A 27,105-nucleotide genomic window follows, 5' to 3' on the forward strand; every position below is an offset into this window, starting at 1 on the left:
GGTTTGACTTTTTTTGTAATTTTTCTGCTGTACTATAATAGGATAAACACTGTCTAAAATACAAATAAACAAAAAGCAAATATGTAAATAAATATATAGATCTAAAAAACTAATAAAAAACTGACTGTTTATAATCATTAATTTAATAATATCTCAGTTCTCCTAGCTATATACAGGTTTTTAGGAAGCACACCATAGGAGGACGTATATGATAAATTGAGGGCTCTCCGTTTTTTAACAGTGGATATATAATTAAAAACCATTTGAAAACTTGAGGATATTTCTATAGGTTTAATACACAAAAAAGTGCGAAAGGGTAAAATATAAGCACAGGAAAACATTGTAAACTAGCAAAACATGGCTCTCGTCGTTCATTTCAAAGAGTTTGCAAATCCGGTCGACTCAATCGCGATCGGCACATCAACGTGCAGGGGTGGGGAACGTCACTAATGCTCTATTATGCGCCAGCATCCACGCAGTTAAGATTTTACACTCGTTTTTTGCAAGTAGAATTACTTTACGCTCTTTCTGTACCAACACAAAATATAGTATTTTATTCTTAAACGTGTTTTGCTTACTAATTCTGTTGCCTCGTAGCTTTAACCAGTTGTTTTGCTAGGGTGATGTGCTAATACTAGCTAGCTAAGAATTGTAAACCTTAGTAAAAGAAAGGCCTCCTACAGCGGCTTTCTGTAAATAATAATAATAAAAACACCAGCAGTATGGACTTATCGGAAGCAGAAAACGGTTCCCCAGAAGGAGGGGAGGAAGAGGTAGATGCCATTATTAAAACATGTGTTTTGGGTGGCTTCAGTGAGAGCAGTGAAACCCGAACACTCATCGGTAGTCTTCCAGAGATCCACGAAGACGATCGAGCAGGGGAGTTTGCAGTTCAGAAGTTCAAAGGTGTGGCAAACCACAATAAAGCACTTAAATCACGTTGGATTTGAACCTCAGTCCTTAACAGTCTGTATTTTTTTTATGCCAACAGTAATAATGGACAGATACCAGGACCAGCCTCATCTGCTAGATCCTCATCTAGGTACACTGCAGACATAACTACAAATACTACTTTTTGCAGACAAAATGAAAAGTCTATTCACTTTTTTTTTGTGCTGTTATTAGAATGGGTAACGGATATGCTGCTTAACCTCGTAAGGAATGAAAATTCACCCCTTTCATTGGTTCATCTGAGCTTCCAGTTCCTTTATGTCATTTGTAAGGTCAGTTAAAATGTTATGCGAGTGACCCAACCTGTAACTCACAGATTTTTCATTTATTTCTCTAACACATAACTTAGTCCTTTAGTTGATTTATATAAATTTTTCTTCTCGTTAGGTGAGAGGCTATAAAATCTTCATGCAACTTCTTCCTCATGAGGTGGCTGATGTTCATCCAGTTCTGGAGATGATATCCAGACAGGATCCTACAGACTTAAAGGTAAACACTGTCAAAATATTAGATAGATATTCATTCTGCCATTCTGTCTATAACAATAACATCAAAATACATTTAAAAATCTGACTCACGACAATAGTGGATTTAAATTATATTAGTGTCACAGTATTATATCCACGGCCATTTAATCTTAGGTTCACATTAAAAAACTGCAGTTTAATAGTTATGACATTATTTTGTTTTGCCTATGTGAAGCACTTTGTGATCTATATATCTGTGTAAGGTGCTGCAGAAACAAAATTTACCGATTTAGTGCTATTGTGTAGCAGTTTTGTTTGTGGCTGGTTATAGTTGAGTGCAAACTATATGCTTTCTACAGTGATTTAGTAAGATCTATTTGTTTCACGTTTCAGACTTGGGAAACACGCTACATGTTGCTGCTGTGGCTGTCCACGACCTGCCTGATCCCGTTTGACCTTTCTCGTCTGGATGGTCATCTAGAATCAGAGGGCGTTAGAGTTAAAGAGCCCGTCATGGAGCGTATTTTAGCTGTTGCAAAGGTAAGTGATGTAAGAAGACATGAACACAGTTGCATGGTCTCAAACACACAAAAATGGTAGATACCAAAAACCCATTAATTTAGAGGAGCTACATATTTGAACCTGTGTGTGTAATTCTGACTAATTGTGGCATTAGTAATCTACATGGCCCCCATAATTGATATGGACAAAAGAATTGAGGTCATCAAACCAAAGTTCAGATCTACAATAATCGATTAATACCTGCTGATCTCAGGTTTGCAACCAGCTTCTGAAACCAGTAACCTCCTCCCAGTGTCAGAGTCTCACTGAGGAAGAAACTGCATTAGGTTTTCCATCACTTCAATGTTTCTGCTATAACTGATGGATATTTGCATATAAAATAAGTCAATAAAGTTTCATTTACAATTTTTACATCTTTGTGTCATGAGGTAGAGCTCAGCCGACTGGTGACAGAAAAAGTAGATCTTGGTCTCAAAAAGTTTGGGTACACCTGCTCTAAAGCGTCAAAAGCTGTATAAAATAAAGCTATTATCATTTATTAGTTCTGAATAGTCTAGTAGATCCAGCACAGGCCTTAAGTTGTTTGTGATGTGTCTGTGGGACATGACGCCTGATTGAGATTCATCAATAATACAACCATGGGTCTATTTGATTCTTCTGGCCAAAATAATAGCAAAAACTTTATAGTCATTGTTCAGTAATCAAATAGGTCTCCGGTTGTCAATGAGTAATTTGTCTTTGCCAGCCTTCGGGATCAGAAATAAGGCCTTGTGTTAAAGTAGAGGGGAATTCTCCATGACCAATACTTTCTGAAAGAGTGTTAAGATTAAAGGGACTAAGAGCTTTTACAAATTTCTTATAAAGCTCACTTAACAGCCCATCACTACCAGGCGATTTGTTATTTTTAAGACTTAAAATAGCCTCTTCTACTTCCTCTAGAGTAAGGTTAGCATCACACATTTTGCTTTTCAGCCTCAGATATAACTTTGCAATGTTTAATGGAATCAATCAGTAAAGAAGCTTTTTCATCTGAGTCTTTAGAAGAATAGAGATTGTTGTACAAATTGCAACAAAATGATCCAAGGGTTTTATGGACTGATAGAATCTTATCATTGACTTAGTGTGTCTAAAGTATTATGAAGTTTAGACTTTTCTAAACTAAAAAAGAACACTGCTCCCCTTCCTCCAACCACCTCGCTGTAGACCTGACAAACACACCTCGAGCCTTCTGTTTATATATTTCATCAAGTTTAATTTGACCTTCACTAAGGAGAGATATATCATCCTCTTTGCTAATCCTAGATAAAGAAGCTATCTGAGAGCAAAGACTTTCTTCCTCTTGCCTTCTTTTTTTGCAGGGTAAAAGATCTCATGAATTTTCCTGTCCTATTTTAACAGTTCAAAAAATGCTTAAAAGAGTTATGTTTACAGGCTTTCTCCCAGCAAGATTTAATCAGGGATCTGATCATATGAAAGAAGACTGCTGAAACTTATAAGTTTATATTGCTTCAAAGCTATTGTTCAAGGGTATGTTTTTCAATAAAATAAGATTGGAACATTGAAAGTTAATTGCGACTTTGTAACACAGAGTTGGCTATATAAAACAAAACAAAAAAATAAAAAAGTAAAAATCGATATTGGCCAAAATCGGAATAGGCAGGTCAAATTTTTTAAAGATCGGTCATCGGAAACCGGCCAGAAAACTGCAATCGGTACACGCCTAGCTTCCACATCCGCCTCCGCGCTTAAGTCAGAGAGAGCCTTGTCTTCTCTTATTGCACTAACCGAGTTTTCAGCTCCGTAACAGCTTATTTTGAATGCTGATAAGTTATCTTTCAGTAGCCTTTTTCCTGCAGAGGGAGGTGAGACCGTTAGTAATCAACGGTTCCCTGATTGCTAACGGGAACCGCTAACGGCTGTATGATTTGGGTTTTCCAGCTGGTATCCAGCTGTCTCAGGCGACTTATCACAAGTTCTGCGTGTAGCTGCCGAGAAGGATGATTCTGATCGCTGGTAGCAGAAACTAGTCTTGGAAATCACAGTCGATTCTCGACCATGAAAGCGAGGGTTGTTCTGAGACACCTTACTAACAAAGCTGCTCTCTTAACTACTCCGCCGCGTTCCTCGTGCCCAGCTCCTTTCGATTTAATGTTCGTATCGTCTCAATGCGAGCGGCGTTTTATTATGTCTGTACACCACCTGTGTAGAATGTCCCAGTCCATTTAATCAAACGCACCAATCTCATTAGCAGACACCGTGTTTTGGAAGTAGACTTGAACTCGCTCTAGTGTGATGTAAGTAAAATCTATGGTCATAAGTTCCGAAGCAGTTATTTTGGAGAAATGCTGTTTGGTTAAAATTCAACAATATAACACGAAACACAACTAGTTACTTACCATTTTCTTTCAATTGGAATATTTTGTAGCAGACGGACATTAAACGTAGCGCACGTTATGAAGGCTGTCCGTTAACTAAAGCCTCGAGCTCCGAAGGGAGGAGAAAAAAGCTAGGCAGTATTGTGGAAGCTCCAACACAGCACAAAGTCTTCAGAAACAATTAAGAATGACAAAAACACCGATTTCTAAACAAAAAACACTTTATGCTATTGGGCATAGAAATAACTTGGCCTTAAATGCGTTAATTACTGGTCTTACATTTTGTCGCGGCAGGGCTATTTACTTTCGCATATATATATGTAATTTATGTTTTTTCGTCAGACTTTTTTGTCAGGCAAAAGTTTGAGTCGGACGCATTTCTCTTCATTATGTTCTGCACCAATCTCATTAGCTGCTGGACTTGAGGCGGTTGAGGCCATAGACATAATAAAAGAGAAGACGCCTCATGGACCGCTCTCGCCTATTGTCGCTGACGAGATTTAGGGAGGCCATCTTGGAGCGGTCCACCACTCCACTCAGCGTTTTGTGTTTAGCAGGCACAATGACGTATCAGCGCATTTAATCGATCATAACACGCTTTTTTGTTACTGGAAACCATATTCAAACATCTATCAAAGCTACATTTATAAACAATTGTATTTTTTAGGTATGTTTTAATACATAGTTCATCATATTTAAATATGCTTAGTGGCTATAACAATAGAATAGGAATAGAATATTCTGATATTGATGTATGATGAGCATATTACAAAGCACACAGCCGTTCATAATTTATTTAATAAATTTAGTAATATCAATACATATTTATATAAATATACAAACACAAATAAATAATTATTAATAATGACAAATAAATAATGATTAATACTGAATAATATTTATTGGATGCATGTTTATATGTATATACATACATACATACATATAGATATATGTATATGTTTTTCAGCCGACGAGTTCTAGCTTCAGAGTGATTCAGCAGCTGAGATTGAGTCCAAAATCCGATGTGAGATTCATCCGTGCTGCAGTGAATCCATCTCTCTTTAAAGATATCTCTCTCTTCTTCCTCACATCGTGTCTTTAGGAAACCTTCAAAACAAAAACGGAAGATTTAGGATGTATCTTACTTTTGACAGAGTGAAAGAATTACATATAAATAATAGTCTTTACCACCTGTGTAAACTTTGCTGGTGAATGTTATAACACATAATATAAGTTTTATAATATATGTTACATTGTTTCATTTCTAATGTAGGCTCTTGCGTCAGATAATCTAAGTCAATGTTAGAGAATAATAATTTTTTTTAGATTTACGGAATCTCAGTTAGCCTTCATAGCGGGGCTGAACCTGTATTACACCAAGCACTGTAGCTAATATTAGCTGGTATCTCGCTGGTGGACATAAATACAGTAAAGTAATATTCTAATCACAAAATATACACAATAATATGTCCATCTTACTTGTGAAATGTTGTTTGTCGAGCCCTCACGTTTGTCGAGCCCTCATTAGTCCATCGATCCGAACAACAGTATCCCTCAGTGCTGAGTCATCTTCTGTTGTTTTGGTTGAGCAAAGTAGGAGGGACGACCGCTCCAAGATGGCCGCCGTATTTCCTGCGCCGGAGCAGCCAATGCGGGGTCTACTCTTCTATTATGTCTATGGTTGAGGCTGCTTCTAACTTACTGCTAATAAATCCTTGCTAGCTAGATTTGTTGTCCACTTAAACTTTCCTGGAGAATTCAACAAGTACCGTGGGCACAAGACAAAGCTTAATAAAAATCTTAATAATGCAGATTCAAAAACATAAATGTTTTCAATTGTTTGGGCATTTATTTGTTAATATTAATTGCCTCCTCACTTTTTTGTGTGCGTATTTCAAAGTTTTTGCAGAAAAAAGCAACTTGAGATCCATTTAGTATTATTTTTTCCTCCATGTCTTTCTTCATGTCTTTGTAATAATCCAAACAAACAAACAACAAAAAAAAAAGAAACTGTACCATTTATGCCCCATGGTAAAAGTATGTAACCTTATGACCTGAAGACCTATTTTATGTTACTGTATATAATCAGTCCAAGAACTGTTGTGGTATTGTCTGTGCTTTTCCTGTGCTGAGGTCTGTTGTTGTAGACATTCAGTGGAGAAGTGGCACCATCAGCTGTCTAGAGGTGCTTAAGTTTTATTAATTAATCTGTCAGGGAAATTGTTGTTCTCAGTGTGTATTTTTCTTTGCAAGAAAACATAATTATTTATTGCTAATATACAAATTAAATACATTTGAAACAAGACATTTACTAATATTTTTTAAAATTATTTAAATTCTTTCTTTTTTAAGAAATAATTTTTCATGTCCTTCTTTAAAGCTTCTTTTGTGCTTGTTTGGTTTTATAGACGTATCTATTTGCCATGGGCAGTCCTAGAGACGCTGCTCCAGTTCTTGTTTCAAAGTAAGTGCAACGTTTTGTTTTTGCTTTTTGCCTGTTTTTACTGTTGTTTTCAAGTTAAATTTAAATGAAATCGCTGTTTGAAATGCCGTAGGAGCTCTGGTGTTTTAACTGACTCTTGTTTTCAATTAACTTCCAGTATAAGTCAACATTATTGGCTTATATTAACCAGTATTATAGCACTATCAACATAAGTGTAAATAAGACATGATACAATTGAATGAATATGAAAAGGATATTAAATATTGTTTGTAATTACATTTAGGCCAACAATTGTTTAAACATAGATAAAATAATTTCCGAAAATACAAGAATGCTTTTTTTTTTAATGGATATTTAAATGCAAATCAAGCTATAGTAAAAAGGTATAACCTATTTATTTAAGCAGAAGTTGCAGTGGTATTTTTTTTTCTTTTAGAATAAAATAAGTTTTGTTGTTATAACAATGTAGCATGGTATCTTTCCTCCTATCTCATACTAAATCAGGACATAATTTATCGTATGTTTAAATTTGAAATCTTATCATGTTTGAAGCTACTTACAGCTACATAGCAAGAACTTTGTATTGCCTTGTTGCTGAAAATGTGCTATATAAATAAAATTACCTATGCATAAAAAAATTAATATTTTTTAAAAAATGTCCTTGGCTAATTTTTTAAGAGGAAAAACTTGGTATTCCACTAACCTGAAAATTGAGTAGTGTAACTGACCTATTTTTGTTTTTTCTTTAATGCTTAGAATCATCACAGTTGCATCTGAATTGTTCAAAAATCAAAGTTTATGTTAATAATCATTAAGTGATGAAAATGACCTTCATCGTCACTAGAGGGCAATGTTGCTCTTGGAATACGTATGTTTGCCATGTCGACCTGTGTTTATCCTCATAAAACATCTAATATTTCTTCTGTCGGATTCTACGCGGCCCTACAGGTTTATGACACGCCCCGACGTGAAACAGAAACATCTCGGGTGCTTTCTGGACTGGAGTCTCACCTCTATATCTCAGAGCAGTGGCGACTCAATGATAGAAATCAGGAAGCTGGACGGTGTCCTGCAGTCCTTGGTAAAGTCTGCGCCTGTAATTCAGAGTTCATGTCCATGTGAGGGGTGGGGATTTGAGGACGGAGTGTACGTGCTCAGATTTATTCAACCTGTAATTTACAAGAGCTGACATGATTGGTATGCTTTACACAATAGTTAGTGTGGTTGTAGCAGGTGTGTAATGCACCTGCTGCCAGAGTGGGATCTGTTGCTTCAAGTAACTTAGGAGAGTTTAATCTGCAGCTTTAGGCTAAACGGTTTCTCAGCAAATGACAGCCATGCTGAGGTAATGAGACTACATTCAGTTTTCGAGCATAATGCCTCACACATGACCTCACTGAAGATGTCTCATTGTTGATAAATTATTTAAAAAAAAAAGTTTCAGTGTGTAGTAAGAATTTTTTGGACCCATAAAAAGGAACCATCTTATTCATTGGAACATCTTCACAACGTGTTCAGAATTGTTTTGCTTTGAGGCTTTCAAAACTGGCTAAGTGTTCTCTGTCACCAGAATCCATACAAGTTCTAATGAAACTCTTTTTAGAAGAGCTCTAAATGACTAAGATTTTAGCAAATTACATTATATAGTAGTTAGACTAAAAATGTAAAGGATTGTTATTTAAATGAAATATAATTATGTGGTCTAAAACTATTCATTTTATTAGATATTGTTTTTCTATTTCAATGTCTTATAGGCAAAACTTTTTAAACATGGAAAACGAGATGACTTTCTGCAGTATGGTAGGCTCAATTTCCCACTAAAGCTCACTTGGACAGTGAGAAAATTCTGATGATGTGATAATTCTCTGTTGCCTCTGATATTCCAGCTCCTATAGTTCTGCGTAATCTGGAACAGAAACGTCTGTCAGAGAGCAGCGAGGCCATGCTGCGAAAGATTCACATCAAGCTAATTCAGAGGCTCGGCCTTACATTCCTGAAGCCACGTTTGGCTGCTTGGAGGTCAGATATTATGCTATTTTACTCCAGTTATCACAGGTTTATTGTATGATTGCCTAGGATTTCACTTTCTTGGATCTAAAATAATTGAATGAAGGTTTTTATAGTCAGATAAACTGATTCATATGTTCAGTTTAGGAATTTGTACTTTTTTTCCCCCCAACTAGATTCTAGCGAAACATTTTTGTCTTCTGCTAGTAAAGGCTGCAAAACTTGTGTGTTTTAAAGGAGGAATGTGTGTATTTCCAGGTACGAGAGAGGCAGTCGCTCACTAGCTGCTAACCTTTCTGTGTCTCACACCGCTGCTACTGTCACTCCTGAGACGAAGACTCAGGAACAGGAAGAGGACTATGACATTCCTGAGGAGGTGGAAACTGTGATTGGTAAGTCATCACCTGCACTCAGTTTTTTAGTGAATTATTGCTGCTTAAGAAACATTTTGTGGCCTCTTTGTCTTCTTTCAGAGCACCTGCTTATTGGCCTGAAAGATAAGGAGACAGTTGTGCGCTGGTCTGCAGCAAAGGGGTAACAGTGTTTTTATACGACACCCAGCAATGATTGATTTAAAAAGGCCTCCTTGTTGTTACTTGTCTTTGGCATTCTTTATGCAGAAACAAGTCATTGTGTGTGGTAAAAATTTATTTGATTTTTTACAGCATTGGGAGGGTGACTGGGAGGCTTCCGAAGGAGCTGGCAGATGATGTGGTCGGATCAGTTTTGGACTGCTTCAAGTTGGTTTATGCTTTGGGCAGATTGGCTCCCTCCATGAATTACACTTTCCCAATTATTTTAGTTTTAATTTTGCTGCAGCTTTCTTATTTATTGAACAAGCAAAAGGTCCTGGGAAAGGTTTACATTCAATTTTATATTCTACCGTGTACTTTGTTTTTAACTGGAAGGTTGTTTTCTGTAGTTTTCAAGAAACAGATAATGCCTGGCATGGAGGCTGCCTCGCACTGGCAGAGCTAGGAAGGAGAGGTCTGCTGCTTCCATCAAGACTGACTGATGGTATGTACGCTCAAGTCGACTTCAATAAATGGACAAGCAATTCAATAAGTCATGTTTTTATTTCTTACTTTACATTTTTTCTGGTATTTACATTGATAACACATTTTTACATTTGTATTTTTTGCTGATGTTTATATAAAGATGACAGGGTTTAAATAATGTGTCCCCGTTTTACCCTTGTAAATCAAAGGTAAGCACCAGATACTGACTGTAACCTGATACCTGTAACAGCATGCCTGTAGATTAAACAAGTCATTTTGATTTTCTTTTTTTCCAGTCTTGTAGCAATCTTTTCGGTCTGCAGATTAGAGATATAATCTCTTTGTATCTTTTCTGTAACAGTCATAGTCCAGTTGTTAGGAGCGGGTCCTCCTCCTCAGAGTTGGGCCTGTTGTTTTGGTTTTCTTGCTCAGTTTTTGAGATTTGCTCTCACTCTGGCTATTGTTACGTCTTTTCAAGCCACTCTCTTTAGCTCTTTTAGTCGACTTGGTATTTTTTAGGGAGTCAGGAGTCGTGGAGTCCATTGAGTCTTCACATGGCTGGACTTTAATGTGAAAATCACCTGAAGAGGCTACAGAGCTTGCAGTGGCAAGTTGGCAGAGAGCCAGAGCTGCAGTCTGCCTCTGGTCACACGGTTCTTCGTCCAGATCTTCATCCAATGTAGGTGGAAGGTCCTCTGAAGGGCTTGGAGCAGAGCTGTAGGTTGGGCTGCTGTGAGAAGCTCGGAGGCTGAGATTCAGAGGGAGCTCTGTGCCGTTCACGTTATCTGAATCGCAACCCTTTGTCCTCTGTTGAGATTTCTCCTCATGGTTCTGGTCTCTTTTTGATAGGTTTAGAGGAGCTACGTTGTCTGATTCTTCTTGATTGTTCTTATCAGACAAGGAGACATGTAGACTGCTACCATTCGACCTAAAAAGGACATTTCAAAAATATTAAAGATCAGTTACTGCAAACAGGACCATATCACTTGATAAGGAAAAGGGTAAACAACCAGAACTTTTTCTTACCCTCCATCTAAGCGATGGCTTCCTAACTGAAGCAAGGTTTCTGCCGACTCTTCTTGTCTTGAATCTTTTGTGACCAGTTCCACAACTTTAGATCCATGTCCAAGCTGGAGGGAGGTCTCCGACTCGCCGCTGGTCGTGCACTGGGAAGACTCTGATTCTCTCAGGACAATGTTTGCTTGATTGGGTCTGTCAGGTGACCCTAAGGCTGAGCAGCCCTCTTTAGGACTCAGCCTTGTTGTTTTGTCTCCACTTTGGTGACTCTCCCCTTGGGCGGAGCTGTGAGAGCTGTTGTGAATGGAATGTGAATACATGTACAAGTCATAGTCCTTCTGGCCAAAGCCTTGACCGTAGTCATCCAAAGAAAAATATCTGTGTCCGGTAATTGGAATGGAAAGGTCATGGGGTCTGTAAAGGGTGTAAGGCAGAGGAGGGCCTGGGTGAAGAGTGTGGCAGTATCTGTAAGGATAAGGGGGGAATGGAGTTCCATGAGGTGGGGCAATGGGTGGTTGCACCAGAGATCTTTGGGTATCTATAAACTCCGGTTGGAAGGACGGAACGTTTGGATCATTTACAGGAATGTGTCTGGATAGATAGTATGGTGGATACAGGGGTCGTTCAGGCATGAGGTAGGGAGGGTATTCGGGAACCATGAGAGGGGTGAAAGATTTGAAAGGAAGAGTTCTGGCCCACGGGCTGCTTGGATGGCTGATGTTAGAGGTTGGCGAATCCTCTCTTCGCTGCACAGTTGCAACCAAGGCCTCGGCACCGTCACGGTTGGGAGTGACAGGGGAGAAAGCAGATGGGCGAGGCAGAGCCTTGGCCTCATCGCTCTCTGCGAGTTCTCTGTCTGTGAGTGTATTTGGTTTTGCCACACTCTGGTTGTCGTTGCTCACTGGACTGTCACACCCAACATCTAACTCTTCTATGTCATCTCTGCTCTCGTCTTTCTTCTCTTCCACTCCTTGTTTCTCAGAACTAAGGCTTTGGACTGCTGGAATGACATTTGTACAATCCTTAGGTTTGACAGAGACTGCCTTTGCCACAGCCTTCAATTGTCGGGGTGCTTGTCCATTTTTTTGAGACACCAAGGAGATTGAATTTTGACACAAATTGTATTTCATATGATTGAAGAGATGAGACTTTTCATTACAGGTGAAAGGACACTGGAAACATTGGTACTTAAAAGGTTTGCCTGGCGGACGAGGGATGTAGTGAGGCCTTTTTGGCTTGCGCTCCTGATCCGTTTCCATCCTGACGCTGACTATCCTGAAAGAAGAATATGATATGTTCTCGGTGAAGTACTAATGCTGCAGAAAACTGAATGTTGAATCAGTGAATGTAACTTAAAATCTATTTGTTTTCACTGAAGTCATCGTTAGTTGTGCCCCAAGTGATGGGTTGTTAGACGGGTTCAGAGAAAGACCTTTTGTCATTTGAAGTTTTAGCTATGCGTTGTTTTAGTTGCATGGCTAGAAAAATCTCCTGGTGCACAAAACACCACAGCCTCAGGCTACATTTGTTCCTTTCAGTGGAATGGCTACTAAGCAGAGAAATATTTAAATTTGAAAACCTGTCTGCTTTATGCAAATCTGTCACCGCATTTTTGCATATATCCCGGTCCAGGCTTGATTTTAGCGTTGGGTTGTTGACATCAGCCAACATGTGCCAGCTAACGCTGCCTGCTCACGCATCAGTCCCGTTTCTATAACTCTCTAATGATCTCCCTATAAAGTTAGCGGGCTGCTAAATCACCAGACAGACGGTTCATTCTTTTAAGTTTCGCAGACCTGGAGGGCATGCAGAGACTTGCTTTCTCTTACACCAAAACTGTGTGCTGTCAGCGTGGGAACTACGAGTCAACCTGCTTACCAACCTGCTTCCCATGACTACACCTGCGGGATGCATTCATCACTCGATAAGCTCACTGCCAATGAAGATTGCAGTGAGATTTATTTTTGCTCATTGTCAGAGCGCTGTAAACTAATAACTGAAATCCTTTTAGTATATATATAAAAAAAAACGTCTCAATACGGTTTCTGTCTGAAAGATTTGTGTGTTCTGTCTTGAATTAAACATCACCTAAAGATGTTAGTTTAGGGCTGCTGGGTGTGCATTGAGAAACCGGCTTGTCGTGCGCTGTCGCAAGAAGTTGCCACTCAAGTTTCGGCTAAAGTAGCATGCGAGGACACTCCCTTTCTAAGGAACATGGATTCTCTTTAAAATACCATTTTAAGCCATTCGTCTTGTGAATATGAGGCAATCGAAATAATTTCTTATATTTAACTGAAGATAACGTCCAGGAAACATGAAAATGAGGAATTATTTTTTTTAAAAAGAGCGGAGCGACAATTTTTAAATTCTGTAGTTCTTTGTTCATTATCAACTTAAGCCTTACACAAAGGCATGCATACATCAGTTACGTTTCGCCAATAGCAGCAGTCTGAACAGAGGTTAAATAGGATCTGTTTGTAACAGGTGCACACCTTGTACATATCACTGCTATCTACAGCCCAACTAAAACTGTGTGGCAACATAGTCAAACTTTGTCAGTTGTTTGTTAAAATAGATATTGTTTTGCTACTTTCATGTTAAATAAACAAGACACAAATTGGACAAAAATTACCTTTTCTGATTGAAGCAGCAACGTCTGTTCCCGTGTGTGAAGCCCGCGTAGAGGAGATCCACAGTTCACAGCAAATGTCAGTATCTGGTTTAAAGCGCTCGTTTTATCAGCTCAGAGTTTAGAACCCATTTGTTGGATGAGTGTGATGGGAAGTGTGATCTTAGCTGTGTGCTGAGTTCGTCTTTGTAAGGTGTTTTCTCTCTAGTGGGTGGTGCTTCAGCCCAAACAGCAGGGCCCTCGGGCAACAGTGATGCACCTGATATTAGTCAGGCCTCAAGCAATGATTTAAATGTTGAGTTGGAGATATAACTCTTTTTGTATCCTTATCTAGCTTTTGTTAAAATGGTGAAACAAACTTTATTCCACACTTACTCCACATAGATTTTGTAAAGTGAAGTTCAGTAGAATCTGACAGGACCTGCAAGTGATTTGCATTTACTGTGTGGTGTTGCAGGATTAGTTTACATGAAATATGAGCTGAAAAAAACTGAATTTGCTAGTTGTTCCTCTCTAAGAAATTTGAATAATATTCCTCATAATTCCTCTGTGTTTTGAACACAACATGTGAAGTTGGATAAAGTACTCCTGTTTTTATGAAGCTTTTATTATCTGATTTCTATCTTGAGATATTCATCTTTGTTGTTGTATATTTCAGTCGTGCCACTTATAATGAAAGCACTGACCTACGATGAGAAGAGGGGAGCCTGCAGTGTCGGTTCCAATGTGCGTGACGCTGCCTGCTATGTCTGCTGGTCTTTTTCCAGAGCTTATGACCCCAAGGAACTCCAGCCATTTGTCACCCAGATTGCAAGGTAACACCTGTTACTATTAATCCTCCCAAGACAAAAATACATAAATATCACCTGAAATAATTTTTATTTTCTCTTTTGGTTGTAAGGTGGTCCAAAAAACAATGACTGTGTGAAGGTTAATGGCTCTTGTATTTAAAACAACTTCAGTTTTCAGGATTAAATATGAGAAAGCAGTTTGAGAAGGCAAAAACATAAGTTACGCCAAATCCTGTCTGCTGATGGGGTGGTAACACTGCATAAAGAACATAAAGAATGTCTCAGCATTAGATTTTTATGTTGTTAATCTAATTCTAACTGTAGTAGAGACACTTTAAATGACTTAGAACCAATCAGCCTAAATAATATCAAAAACTAGGTCATCATTTGTCAAGAAAACAATTTTTATTTTAAACATTATTCCTACTTTTTCTTTGAGTTACCTTCTACACTTACAAAGATGAAAAGTAACAATTAATGCTACACAATTCTCATCCACTCGGTATTGACAACCTAAAACTATGGGTCTTATACCTGATGTAACTACTGTAAAAGTTCTGCCTGTGAAATAAACACTTTTAATTGAGGAATAGTTATTTAAAAGACAAAATATTCATCCTTAAACCGATTGAATCCCTAAAAGTTATCAATAACATGTGTGACAAAGGTAACATTTTGTCACCAGAACCGCCAGGAATAATGAAAGCATTTCTGTTTTTTTTGTCCGAACCTTGTTCATATCTCTTTTTGGAACCTTGGTGGTTTCTCTAGAGAACGCTACTGCTATTACCAATAACGACTATGTCTCTTTGGTAACAAACAGCTTCTTGGGAAACCAGGGAGGTCACATTTAAGATGGACCAGTGGCACTAGCTTCTCTTTTTGGCATCTTTTTAATTTAGATTTGGAAGCAAGGGATGCGTATATGAAAACTTGCTGAAGTTTTACACATGTGGGGAAGATAAAAATCAGAGGTTGGGTTATGCAGAGGCCGACTCAAAAAATAGTCAAGCTAGCATAGCATGCATTACAAAGCAAACATTCATCACAACAGTTATCAATGGAAATTGATCAAGCCTCAGGATTGGGTCGGAACTTCTTTGAAGTGGTAGCTTTCTAGAGAGGCCTTTTCATGAGGTCTTGACCAGCCAGTCAGAAGCAGACTGTGGACTGGTGCTTTAATGACTTGCCAGGGTAGGAAATGTAACATGGCCAGATTTGTACCTCTCCTACAACATCAGAGAGTCAGAACTTGTGCAGAACTGTATCACCAATCAGCAATGACCGTTGTCACGGTAATGATTTTTTGGCAAAAGCAGCATATTATTTTTGAAAAGTCACTCCAACAAGTAAACTAAACATTCAGTTTTTCTGAAACATAATGTTCAACTAGCCAGCTTAGACAGATGGGAGAGCAAAGAGTTTTTGGTAAAAAAAAAAAATTAAAGGTTGGTTGACATTCTTTGATTATGTTTCTACATATTTACTTGTTTTGCAGTTTGTTCTGCAGTTGTCTGTATTTAAGTCTTTTAGACAAAAAGGCTGAAAAGTGCAGCAGAGTTGTAAAATCCTCTGCTAGAAAGAAAAACACTATCAGTAAATACTACTTTTTTTAGTTGTGAAAGACCTTATCAGTGAGATTTGCATAGAAACTGCACAGTTTGCCTGTAAGCTGCAACTTACTGCCTCAAACCAGTTTTTCTGTGACACGTTGGTACCTCTACTTATCCAGCTCCAGTTCATTCGGTACTTTGCTAAATGCATATTAAATAAAGCTGGAGGGTAGAAGAACTGCTTTCATTTGCAATGTGTCATGCAGTCATTTCAGGTGATTGTCATTTGATGATGGGCAGGAAGGTTTGGCTTTACTCTAGATGTGTTCAAGAAAGAGTTTATAAATGCTGTATAAAGTTGTAATAAACTGAAAGTATGACTTAAAATAATGTCAACTTAGCTGTACAAAGGATATACTAATAATAAATAATAGTGGGTACTGTTTGCTATGGAAAATAAGCATTTGGAATGCCAGTATGGCCTTATAAGGCTTATGTGAATACATTTATTTAAGGCCAGTAACCTGCTTCTCTTAGATCTTTGTGCAGACAGTTGCAAAGGTATTCAGAAGTTTCTTCTTGTCTTCAACCAAGGATGCTGACAAAACTGTCTTTTATTCAAGTAGAGGCTCCTGATCCACCGTAGAAAAGTAAAAAAACGTATCATCTCAGGATTCGCACAACAAATCTTTAACCAGAACACAGACGTAGCTCATCACCCACTGAGCTGCACTCAGTCTTTGTTAACAGTAACGGTTTATGTCATGCTTTCCTGCCTTGCAAGTATGGACCTGCGGCCTCTGACTGTGCAGACCAGCTCTGCAGTGTCAGAGTTAACCCCTTTGCAAATCATCATCAGCGCCCGGGACTACACCCTCCCTTTCCCTGGGCCACAAGATTGCCAGGTTTCGCCTGCTGCTGTAGGTTTCGGTCGCCGTTTGGCAGAAACGCTGGGACAAGCTGGTTCCTGCTCTATTCATCAGAACTCGATGACAAGTCCTGAAAATGTGTTTTTGTGAAAATGGCCCTTTGTGACTTGGGGGCACATACAAACAGTTGTGTTCTCCTGCAAAGTTGCAACATGCATGAATATGCAACTGTAGGATTTTCAGTATGCTCTTCTCACCGATACCTTAGGTTTAGATATTGTATAGAGCTGTGTTGTTTTTCCAAACCCTCTGGGTAGAAGCATTTTTTTTTAAGGCAAACCACATGCTAAGAAAGTAAACATGGTCAGCTGCATTTTCGTTTTTCTCAGGGTGTCATCGTCATGTATATGTAAGCACGCCTCCATTCTCACACACACTCCCTGAGATTTTCAAAAGTAATGTAGTGTGAAGGGATAAAACCTCTTATGTTGTTCAAGAGTCATGGGTAATTATACAGCTGGTGTTGAACCGATGCACTGAGGAAACGGAGTTTGTTTTGTGGTTATGGTCTGCCTCAGATTACAAAAGTGTGTGTTAAATCTGGATTATCACATAAAACACAATTTCTCCACAGCGCCTTGCTGATCACCGCTGTGTTTGATCGCAACATCAACTGCCGCAGAGCTGCGTCTGTAAGTTCGCTAGTAAACTTCATCACGCTGCTTTTCCAAAGATCGTGAATGAAAAAAACTTAATTTTGTGTCTCTTTTCGTCCCAGGCTGCCTTCCAGGAGAATGTCGGCAGACAGGTTTGTGACTGAAGCTTTGACGACCTGAGCATTATGACAGTATTAGCCTTATTTGACGCTTATTTGCAGGCAGATATCCAGTTCATGCTCAAACTTGCCTCATTACGAGGATCTTTTAAAGAAAATGGCCTTCTAGCGTAGCTACAGGGCACCAGGAAACACTGAAGGTGCCAGTAGCCCTTAAGCAAGAACTCTGGATTTGTCATTACTTGAACTGGGAACTCTGTCACTGACTGTAGACATCTTAAATGTAGCTGGTTGGTGTTGCAAAACAGTCCGTCCTAAGGTGAAAATGTTCTACACTTTTCTTCGTCAGGGCACCTTCCCTCATGGCATCGACATTGTGACGGCAGCAGACTACTTTGCTGTGGGAATGATCAACAACTGCTATCTGAACATTAGGTGAGGACAGTGTTGAACTGCTCATGCAAAGCTATTTTTATGTTCATTGCAAACTGCTCAAGTACACAGCATCCCACCAATATATTTGTAACACGATGACGCTCACAAATACACAAGGGATAGTGTTCTCGATTCAATTTCCATCTGATATAGCGTAGATCTTGTTGCCATGAGGCATTTCAAGAAATTTCTCTTAATTTTAACTTCTCGTCAGTATAGCTGCATATTGGTAAATTACAATAGCATCATATAATATTAATTTCACTAATTCAAAGAGTAATACTCCAATATTATGCTCATTACTCACAGATTGCTATACTCAAGTGTTTATTGTTGTCAATTCGTAAAGCTGGTGTAAATTCAAACTATACTTTCCAGGACAATTTCAATAGTAGCATATTAAAAATGACAAATAAATATCCAAAAATTTCTCCCTACTAAAAATTATGCAATTATTTTGTACCTTTGAGCAACAATTTGTTTTCTCTTGAGCTCAGGTAAGGTGCTTCATACAGCGTCTCTGGTTCTGATTGAACTGTATGCGGTGTTTCTTGAAACACGGTCATGCAGCAGCCTTCAGATTTCCCAACGCTTGAACAAGTTTAGCTTCACAATCCTATCAAGTCTCTTTTTCTACCACGCATATTTTCCTTCCACTCAATTTTTCCACCATGTGCTGGGATGCAGCATTCTGGGATCTCTTAATGATCTGTTGTGGCTTATCCTGCTGGGGGAAAGTGTAAGTCACTGTCATATAAGCGGCTGTCAAGTCAGCTCTCTTCCTTTTGGTCGTGTAGGCCCAAACATCAAAATCACTCCTTAATGGTCTAATAAAATATTCAGATTTTTTGTGAAGCTGAATTAGCTGTAAGACATTATCGTCCAAATTAACAGAAATAAATGCGTGCATACATAAAGCTTGAGTATACATCTATGCAAGTTTTATTTTTCAGTTGAATGTAAGAAAAAAATTAACCTTTTGAAGATTTTCCAATGCACTGGGATGGACCTTCACAATTACATGTAATATCTTTAAAAATATAAACGTTTGTTATTTACCTCGTTTTGCATAATTTATCTGGTTTGTCACAAATGAAACAGAAAACATCACCGCAGAGAAAGAGGGTAGCCTTAGGGCATGACTGAACACACACACATATATATATATATATGTATATATATATATATATATATGTGTGTGTGTGTGTAGAAAAGGAGTTCAATACAGTTTTCTTCTTTTTAAGACTTTATGCAGACATGTAAAAAAAAACAGCTTTCATTTTTTTGCTTATCTTAAGACTGTTGTTTTTTGTTTATTAAGTGTCTTCATAGCTGGTTTCCCAGAGTACACCAAATCCATGATCGAACATTTGATATCCAGGAAAATCAACCACTGGGACGGGTCAGAACCTTCACCATTTGTCATTAAAATCACTCCGATGACCTTTTACCTTTTTAATATCTTTAGGAAACATTCTTTATTTTGTTTCGCAGCGTGATCCGACTGCTTGCCACAAAAGCACTCCACAACCTGACGCCTCAAGCACCTGATTATATGGCAACAACAGGTAAACAATGTCACCTTACTTGTTCATCGGCAGTTAAATAGGCCACAAGAAAAGCTTTTTAAACACCGACTGTAAACTTTTGCTTAAAAATTGAGTAAAGACGGCGCTCTCTTTCATTTTACCGCAGTTTTGCCGCAGCTGTTGACCACAGCAGTGGGTGTTGATCTCCACAGTCGTCATGGAGCCATTCTGGCATGTGGAGAAATCACATATGCGCTGTACAAAGTGGCTCTTCAGAGCAACAGGTAGGCTTGATATATATGAAACATCAAACGTTAAAACATAGAGAATATACTGAGTCTTTCTTTTTTTTTTTAATAGGACTGTGATGGATCTAATTTCTCCAGAATGTGTGGATGCACTAAAGAACATTCACAATCTGGTGAGTGAACAAGGAGTTCTTAGCAATACTTGCTGTTTGTGTAAATTGTGGTCAAACTGTGATGTAGCTGACTGAAATTTGCTGACACTTTCAGCTTCATGAAAGAAAACAATACAGGTAGGCAGAAATGCTCCTTTCAGCTTTTTTTCTTGTAATGTCGTAAGACAGCAAAATATTTTCATATAAAATTATTTTCCTTTCCATAGGGGCTTCGGTGGAGCCCTGATGAGACCAGCAAGTAGGTCCAAGTCACATGTGGAAATTGAATCACTGAAAGAAGATGTGAAAACAATGATTAAACCTGATATGTATTTCTGCTACTTTTTTTTATTTTTTACAGTTTGCAGCCTCATAGAAAAGTTGTCCCTGTCTAAAATGCCTTTTAAGAACGACCCCATAATCAGTAAGTAAACGGAACAGCAGATTTTGCTTTTTAATAATTTTTTGTAAGGTCAAAGCTAAAAGTTTCTGGTATGTTTCAGGTGCGTGGCAGTCGCTAATCGACGACACTTTAAAGACTCTTCATCTCTTTTCTAGTGGAGTAAAGGAGGACTTTATTGTAAGTCAACTGTGGGTTCATGAATTATGATTTATTCGTGATTTTTTTAGAGGTTTCATATCTAAAGCCTACCTTAATAAAAATATCTGTTGATCAACTTAGTTTTGTTTGTGTTATTTCAATTTGTAAATGTGTCAAAAATTGACTGAGGACTGTATGAGATAAAGAAAAATTATGGATTTAGACATTTGTTTGGAGCTAAAGTGAAGTGAATCCTTTTAAAGAAGTAAAAAATAAAACCACAATGCACATCTTGTACAGAGATGATAAAAATGTATAAAAGACTATACTTGAGTGGCCTTCTACAGCTCAACGAGTTTTCTCTCCTCCTGTCTGTAGGTCTCCGTGGTAACAGCCTTATCTGCCTTGTGTGAGGAGTTCTACCAGGACCAAGAAAACCAGGCTGACACACAAATACAAGGTGGCATTTCTTGTTGTTTTCCTCTGAACCCTAAATGAAAACACTAAAAATAATTTATAAAGCCGCTTTTATAACAACAGTTTATGTTCACATACTTAGATGTGCTCATATCCCAGTACCTCGAAGGACTTATGAGTCCACAGTTGCTCACCCGTTGCGGATCTGCTCGCGCCCTCGGCTGTCTGCCGAGATTTATGATCCACAGCAAACTGAAGCAGGTGGGTGTTTAAAGTACAAATATGAATTCGGGATTTTTAAAAAATATTTCACTGCCTCGATAAATTACTATAAAATATAGATTCTCTGTTCTTCTTTTTCTGTTTCAGATATTTGGAGGGCTCGAGCAGATGTGCGCCGTCAGCCAGAAGGAGGGGAATTTCACTGAGGCCAGGAGAGACGCAGTCAGATCAGTGGCTCAGTGAGTCTTCTTACACATTTTGCCTGATGGTTCTGGTTCATGACCCAAAGTTTCCTCATGTTTTCTGCTGAAACACATAGCTCTATCAACACTAATGCCAAAGTAAACTATGGACCGACTCTTCCAGAATGACCAGAACGGCATGTCCTTCTTTACTCAGATTGTATTTTGCATATTTCCTCTAAAGTCAATTTCTTTTCTAGCTTGCTGCATTAATCTTACTTTGTTGATTATATTTTTGCATTTTGCATCACTTTGTAAATTTGTGTCGTGTCTTTCGTCAGGGTCTTCCTCAAGGCAGGTGTTTGTCCCCACGGCTCCCCTGACCCCGTCCTCTGCTCGGAGAATGTAGTCGAGGTGTTCGGTTTTCTTCTCTGCAGCATCAACGACTACACAACAGACAGCAGAGGGGACATAGGGGCCTGGTGAGTACTGGATCCTGAGATTGGCTCTCCTGCCTGAGGCTTCCAGTGTTTCTTTTTTCTACCCTTCACACACAAGTAAAACAAAAATACTTCTCTCACATGTAGCTTCAGGCCATGCTTGGGGACTAGCCAGGAATGTCACCTGGCTTGTCACTTGTCTTCGCAAAAAGGGATGGGCTGCCTCTCTAAGGCTGTCTAGTAATTTTTTTTTCCTTCCATTATTTTTTTTTCTTTCTTCCTGCTTTTTTTTGTAGCATTCTCAAACACAATGCTCTTTTTTAAAATTAAAGATTTTTTATTGTACCACCCTTCCAAAAGTTGCTTTTGATTACAAAATGCTTTGCCAAAGCAATGTTTGGTATCATATGCAGGGTTAGGTTTTTAATCTATGTGTAGAAATATATCAGTCTTTCATAATTTGAGCCCAGTGTATTTTGGTATTTCCATCTCTTGTCTCTCATGTCTGCTTAGGGTCTCTAAAGCCACTTGCCTCATAAGTAAATCTTAAATAACTTCTTGCCAAATAAAACATAACAGTTCCTTCCATTTAAAAAAACAAAAAAACAGAGCCGCCTTCTTGCAGTAATAGTGAAAGGAAAAGTACACCTTCTTCCACATCTGCGGTTTTAATCTGAATTTATTTTAATTTGCCTTTTACTTGGGGCCGAAATAATATACAAAGATCAATTATTGAAATATTTATCATCTGATTTAGTAACTGATTAATTGTTAACTGGAGTATGCTTGCTCTAATAAAGAGCATTTACTGAAAAAACACAGAGCACTAATTAAGCCAAGAATGTGCAAAAATATTTCTACGTTTTGCATTTAAGATAAAATGAAAACCTTTGTAAATATTGTCTGTAAATATGTTCTACTCAGCATTCCAGTTTTGGTTTAATCCTGTTCAAACTCTGTAAAAATAAATAAATAAATAAATAAACTGTTAATGGATCAGCCAATTAGCTTTATTTCTTGTTAGGCCGACCAGAAAGGGTTAAGATTTTCATATATTGATGTTAGCTTTAGCAGGTGAGGATGGATACTTTGTTAAAAATTATCAAGATTTCACTAAAGGAGTGGTACATTATTGCATTTCAGCCATAAAATTTTTTTCCCCCTCTTATTAAGGAACACAATAATTAGTTTTTTGCATCCTTTGAAGTATTTTGAAAATTGTATAAAAGGGTTTATGTGACTAAATAAAAAAAATCCACTTTTATGCCACTTTTTTGTCTGATTAATCTTCAAAATAACTCATTACTAAAATAATGGTTGGTTTCCTACTTTAGCTGTTTAAAAATGCTCATCAGAAATGTTCATTTTAAAAATCTTAAGATGTTCATTAGTTTTTCTGCATCATTTGTTTTTAAGCCTCAGTTAAATCATAGTAAATTGCAGCTGAAGGTGAATCCACATCCTCACATGGGTTTTGCTGAGTTAACTCTCCTCTCTCTATCCCAGGGTGAGGAAGGCAGCCATGACAAGTCTGCAGGAAATCACCTTGATGGTGTCCAGCAGTGCTCCAGAGATCCTCTTACCAAACCTGTGAGTAGTAACCTCAGAATGCTTAACTCCTTGCCCTTTCAGTCTTCATTTATAAGCATGCACTAAGTGAATGTGACAGTGAGATTTAATTTCTGCTTGAATTGTCTTTAATATCCTCTCCGGTTTGTCTGCAGGGTGAAGTCTATGATGTGCTTCCTGGCTCAACAGGCTGCACAGCAGAATGACCACTACAGAGCTCATGCTGGAAACATCTTCCTGCACCTCCTTCACCACACTGAGCCTGTAGTACCTCACATACCCCACAAGGAGGAGCTGTTGAACATCTTTCCTGCGTGAGCTGCTCAAGTATATTACTGCAGCATTATAACTTGTAGCAAGTTAACGAATGTGGGGTTTTTTTTTATGCGGCTTTGGTTACTTTGGCGAAAAATACATCAGCCCTGATTTAGAGACACTTTTTGGCGATCTTTAATTTTGTTTGGTTTCTCTTCCAGGGAGACCATAACCAGCCTAAACTGGAATGCCCCATCCCAGGCTTTCAAGTACATCACACAGCTGCTTGGATTGCCTGAGTATCAGTACCACACCCTGCTGGGGCTCTCTGTGTCAGTGGGAGGGATCACCGAGTCCACAGTAAGTGGAAGAAGCAGAAAATTGTCAAATCGCAGCCGGAAGATAAAAAGTCTGGCCATAAATGATGCGGACGAAAAGATTTAGTTTCATTGTGATACTCCGGAGGCTTTTGCAATCGTTGCCACAGAGCTCTGTGTTACCCCTGCCAGCACTGAGGGACATTTTGCCTTTATTTTGACACAAGGTTTTGTCTGTTAAAGCGCCTATCAAACCCATAATGTGAATTTAGTAGGAGCCAGAGTATTTTTTATGTCAAGGGCATAAACAAAGCAGTTGACTAAAGCAAGCAAAATATGTAAACATACAAAAATAAATTGATGTTTCAGTTTTGTTTTTGCTCAAAATGTGGAAACAAAATGGTTGAGATATTTATTAGTTTATGCTGTGTGACAAATAAATAACTGTTGTGTTTGATTGCAGGAATTTAGATTGGATAGTTCCACATCACAAAACGCGACCACATGCTTTTTTCATTTAGCAGCAATCTGTTTATTATTCAGGTTGTCCGACCAACAGGGGGCGCCGTTTGTCCACCGTTGTCTTCTGTGTAACACCTGCTTTCCAGTGTGCTCTTAGAATCTCACAGCTCAGTTGTTGTCGCTCCTCAGCCAACCTTTGCATAAATACCGGACTTGAAATATTGATTGAGTCGACGTTCTTTCTTTATGCTGACAAAGAAACTTTTCTCATGGTTTTATTCTGCGGTTTATCCTAAAAGCATGCCTGTGAAACTCCTCTGCAGCCTCTTTTACGCAACATCTCTCTGGAGGTCCATTCTGGGCTCATAACTGGGGTTGATCAAGCCCTCATTCCTCTCCCACTGCGATTTAACCTGTTAAAACCACACATTCAGAAGCAGCCAAGGCTGCAAAAGTTTGAGCTTATTTTTAACTTTGAATGTTTATGGATGGAATAAAGAAAGTATATTTAAAGCCTGCAATAACAACCTCGAGGCCAATGAAGGTAAACCAATCTGCCATTGGTGCTTTAAAGCAAGCTCCCTCGGAGACCATCCAGCTCCGCTCCTGTTTTTATCTCCTCCTCTTAAGAGTTTTCCTACTTCTGCAGAAACATCCTCAGAGACGAGAGGCACCGATGTATTTGTACAGCATTTAGAAAAAGGAGCCAAGATTGCCACAATGTATGGGCCACGATTACGATTCTCACACTGCAGGGCCGTACGCTCACAGGCCAGAGAGAAACGAGCCTTACTCTTGCTTTTCAGGAATCAACCTGGCATAATTCAATCACAGAAAATTTGGATAAAAAATAGTTTTACCATTGTTAACTTTGATCATTCTTTCAGACACAAAATCTCTTTGAAGCCTACATAACAATATTTAGAGGGTTATGTTACAAGTGCAAAAGGCTAGACTCTGCACTACATATAGTGATAATTTATTTAGCTCACAACGTCAAATCTGTTACAGGACTGATTTAACTTTTTTTCTTATCCGCACCATTTTGTCTTTGACATTAATCCCCACCATCCTCACTGCGGTGAATTACTCTTCCGTCCTGCTGCTCAGACTCCTGCAATCTTTTGCATTTGTTCAGGCGCATCACTCCTCCCAGTCGCTGTTTGCCTTCCTGAAAGGGATTCAGAAGGACATCGATGCTCTGACGCAGTTTACGCAAACATTGCTGAGGATCTTTAAGAATAATCTTCAGAATGACAGGTACACTAAACTAAACCAGATTCATCCCTGTGGTATAACTTTAAAGCACTTATTTTCATCATTAATATCTATAACATTTCAATTTTGTTCTGCCTTTTTCTTTAAGAGTATCCGTTCCCCTACTTATGATGCTCAGTCAGATGCTTGCCAACAACGTTTTTGAAATCTTGACCACACAAGAAAAGTAAGTGACTTTTTATTATAGAACTGTGTCTTCATACCTCAGGGATGACCAGAGTGTTCTGTCTCTTTGCTTCATAAGTCACCAGGTCTGTGTGGATCTTTTGGGTCTTTGCAAAGAGCTGAGGAAGTCCAGGAATGTGGCCAAGATACGTGCCTGCATTTACGTGTAGGTTCTCGTATGCACATAGGCTTACAGCTGCACCACCAAAGCAGAAGAAAGGCTTATTGTTGGTTGTCTTCCAGATACTGTGGACTGATCCAGTTTGAGGGAGATGTGAGGAAGAAAGTTTTGTCCCAGCTGCTGATGCTGCTCTGCCATACGTTCCCGATAGTAAGTTCTGCACACTTATATCTACACTGTAATGAAGGTTTATCATCCCTAATTCATATACTATGAATATCTGCCCACCTAAAATGAATGGCGGGTTTATTTTTACTAAACGGATCAAATTTTATGTCGATGATTGTGGCCCACAGATGGAAACTTGTAAATTAGAAAGTTGGATACGTTTATATATAACTTGTATATTCTTCTAATAGTGTATGCTGTCCCTTTTTAGATAAATTAAAAATAGAAATATATTGACACTGAGAACTTTTCCTTTAGGAGTCAAATATTATAGAGAAATTGGTTGAAATTAAATAAAATATGTTCTAGACATTTATAGTCTCTGTTTTGACGTAATTACTCTAAACCACTATTCACATTTGTATTCGTGTGTATATTTTTTATTGTTTGTGAGGTTAATTGTTTTTATCATAACTCCAGATAAGAAAGACTACATCCGGCGAGATGTATGAGATGCTTCTCACCTACAATGACGTGGCGGATCCAGATGTGCTCGAGGATGTCTTAAACTTGCTAAGTGACACTCAGTGGTTCGTGTTATTTTGTAATCAAGTTCTCAAATTAGTTGTAAAAACATCTGTTTTTTTTTTTTTCCAGAGAATTTACTTTAAATTGAATTTATTTAAAATATTGACGGTTTTATTATCCGTTTAAGGGAGAGCGACCTCGCCACAGTGCGGGAATGCAGGAATCAGCTTTGTGATTGGCTAGGAGTGCCCAGACCCCGGCCAATAAACCAAGGTAATTATTTAACATCATTACCTTTATCTGCTTCTGAATAGTTTGAGAGGACTTAGGTTTTGTGTCTGTTTGAAGATAACCCTGACAACTCTCTTTTCGTTTGCAGGACCCTGACCAGGTTTCATGATTACTGGTGTTGAATTCAGCAGGAGCTCTTTAAAAGTAAAAGGCCTGAGCAGTTAGTGTTTTCTTCTGAATCTGTGTCAGGAAGTTTGTCCGTCTGCTATAGAAATGCACAGCCAAAATTGCAGCCTGTTCAAATAATTTAACATGAATGCAAAAAAAGAAAAAAGTAAGAAAAATGATCTGTCACAGTTGTTTTGTTGTTATCGCTACTGGCGTATTGCCTACAGCAATCTTTTTCTCTGTTTCTGCAGCTGTAAAACAATAAATGACCTTAAACTTA

The 27,105-nt window shown here is 38.4% G+C and overlaps 2 protein-coding genes across 3 annotated transcripts; one reads left to right on the top strand and one right to left on the bottom strand.

Annotated features, from left to right (window-relative positions):
* Positions 1-414: 414 nt before the first annotated feature.
* Positions 415-27,105, top strand: tbcd (tubulin folding cofactor D). Of its 2 annotated transcripts, XM_015031064.1 has the most exons (39): positions 415-906; positions 992-1,042; positions 1,126-1,223; positions 1,339-1,440; positions 1,812-1,958; positions 6,724-6,779; positions 7,707-7,839; positions 8,513-8,558; positions 8,645-8,777; positions 9,024-9,157; positions 9,239-9,299; positions 9,431-9,505; positions 9,688-9,782; positions 14,068-14,224; positions 17,257-17,314; positions 17,401-17,430; positions 17,747-17,832; positions 19,154-19,234; positions 19,327-19,400; positions 19,528-19,645; positions 19,722-19,782; positions 19,877-19,899; positions 19,989-20,020; positions 20,123-20,185; positions 20,265-20,341; positions 20,681-20,762; positions 20,862-20,980; positions 21,089-21,180; positions 21,465-21,605; positions 23,070-23,153; positions 23,288-23,446; positions 23,609-23,747; positions 25,305-25,426; positions 25,533-25,610; positions 25,689-25,775; positions 25,853-25,940; positions 26,379-26,488; positions 26,614-26,699; positions 26,806-27,105. In XM_015031064.1, exons 1-39 carry the CDS (start codon positions 723-725, stop codon positions 26,811-26,813), a joined length of 3,570 nt encoding a protein of 1,189 aa, XP_014886550.1. In that variant the 5' UTR covers positions 415-722; the 3' UTR covers positions 26,814-27,105. The 2 variants fall into 2 exon arrangements, with proteins under 2 accessions (XP_014886550.1, XP_014886551.1); XM_015031065.1 differs by lacking the exons at positions 415-906; positions 992-1,042; positions 1,126-1,223; positions 1,339-1,440; positions 1,812-1,958 and adding an exon at positions 4,053-4,234.
* Positions 9,815-14,039, bottom strand: znf750 (zinc finger protein 750). Its single transcript, XM_015031066.1, has 3 exons — positions 13,413-14,039; positions 10,790-12,055; positions 9,815-10,691 (listed from the first exon to the last, which is right to left on the bottom strand). Exons 2-3 carry the CDS (start codon positions 12,037-12,039, stop codon positions 10,139-10,141), a joined length of 1,803 nt encoding a protein of 600 aa, XP_014886552.1. The 5' UTR covers positions 12,040-12,055; positions 13,413-14,039; the 3' UTR covers positions 9,815-10,138.

This window comes from Poecilia latipinna, unplaced genomic scaffold (genome assembly GCF_001443285.1).
Source record: "Poecilia latipinna isolate Pla-1442-1.1 unplaced genomic scaffold, P_latipinna-1.0 Scaffold198, whole genome shotgun sequence".
NCBI classification, from domain to species: Eukaryota; Metazoa; Chordata; class Actinopteri; order Cyprinodontiformes; family Poeciliidae; genus Poecilia; species Poecilia latipinna.

Bases quoted from the DNA above. Each gene is read 5' to 3' on its own strand.
- znf750 (XM_015031066.1), bottom strand. From the start codon at position 12,039: ATGGAAACGGATCAGGAGCGCAAGCCAAAAAGGCCTCACTACATCCCT. The intron at 10,692-10,789 runs GTAAGAAAAAGT...TGTCCTTTTTAG, and splicing joins AGCCATCGCTTAGATGGAGG to GTCGAATGGTAGCAGTCTAC.
- tbcd (XM_015031064.1), top strand. From the start codon at position 723: ATGGACTTATCGGAAGCAGAAAACGGTTCCCCAGAAGGAGGGGAGGAA. The intron at 7,840-8,512 runs GTAAAGTCTGCG...AATGTCTTATAG, and splicing joins ACGGTGTCCTGCAGTCCTTG to GCAAAACTTTTTAAACATGG. The intron at 25,941-26,378 runs GTAAGTTCTGCA...TCATAACTCCAG, and splicing joins TCTGCCATACGTTCCCGATA to ATAAGAAAGACTACATCCGG.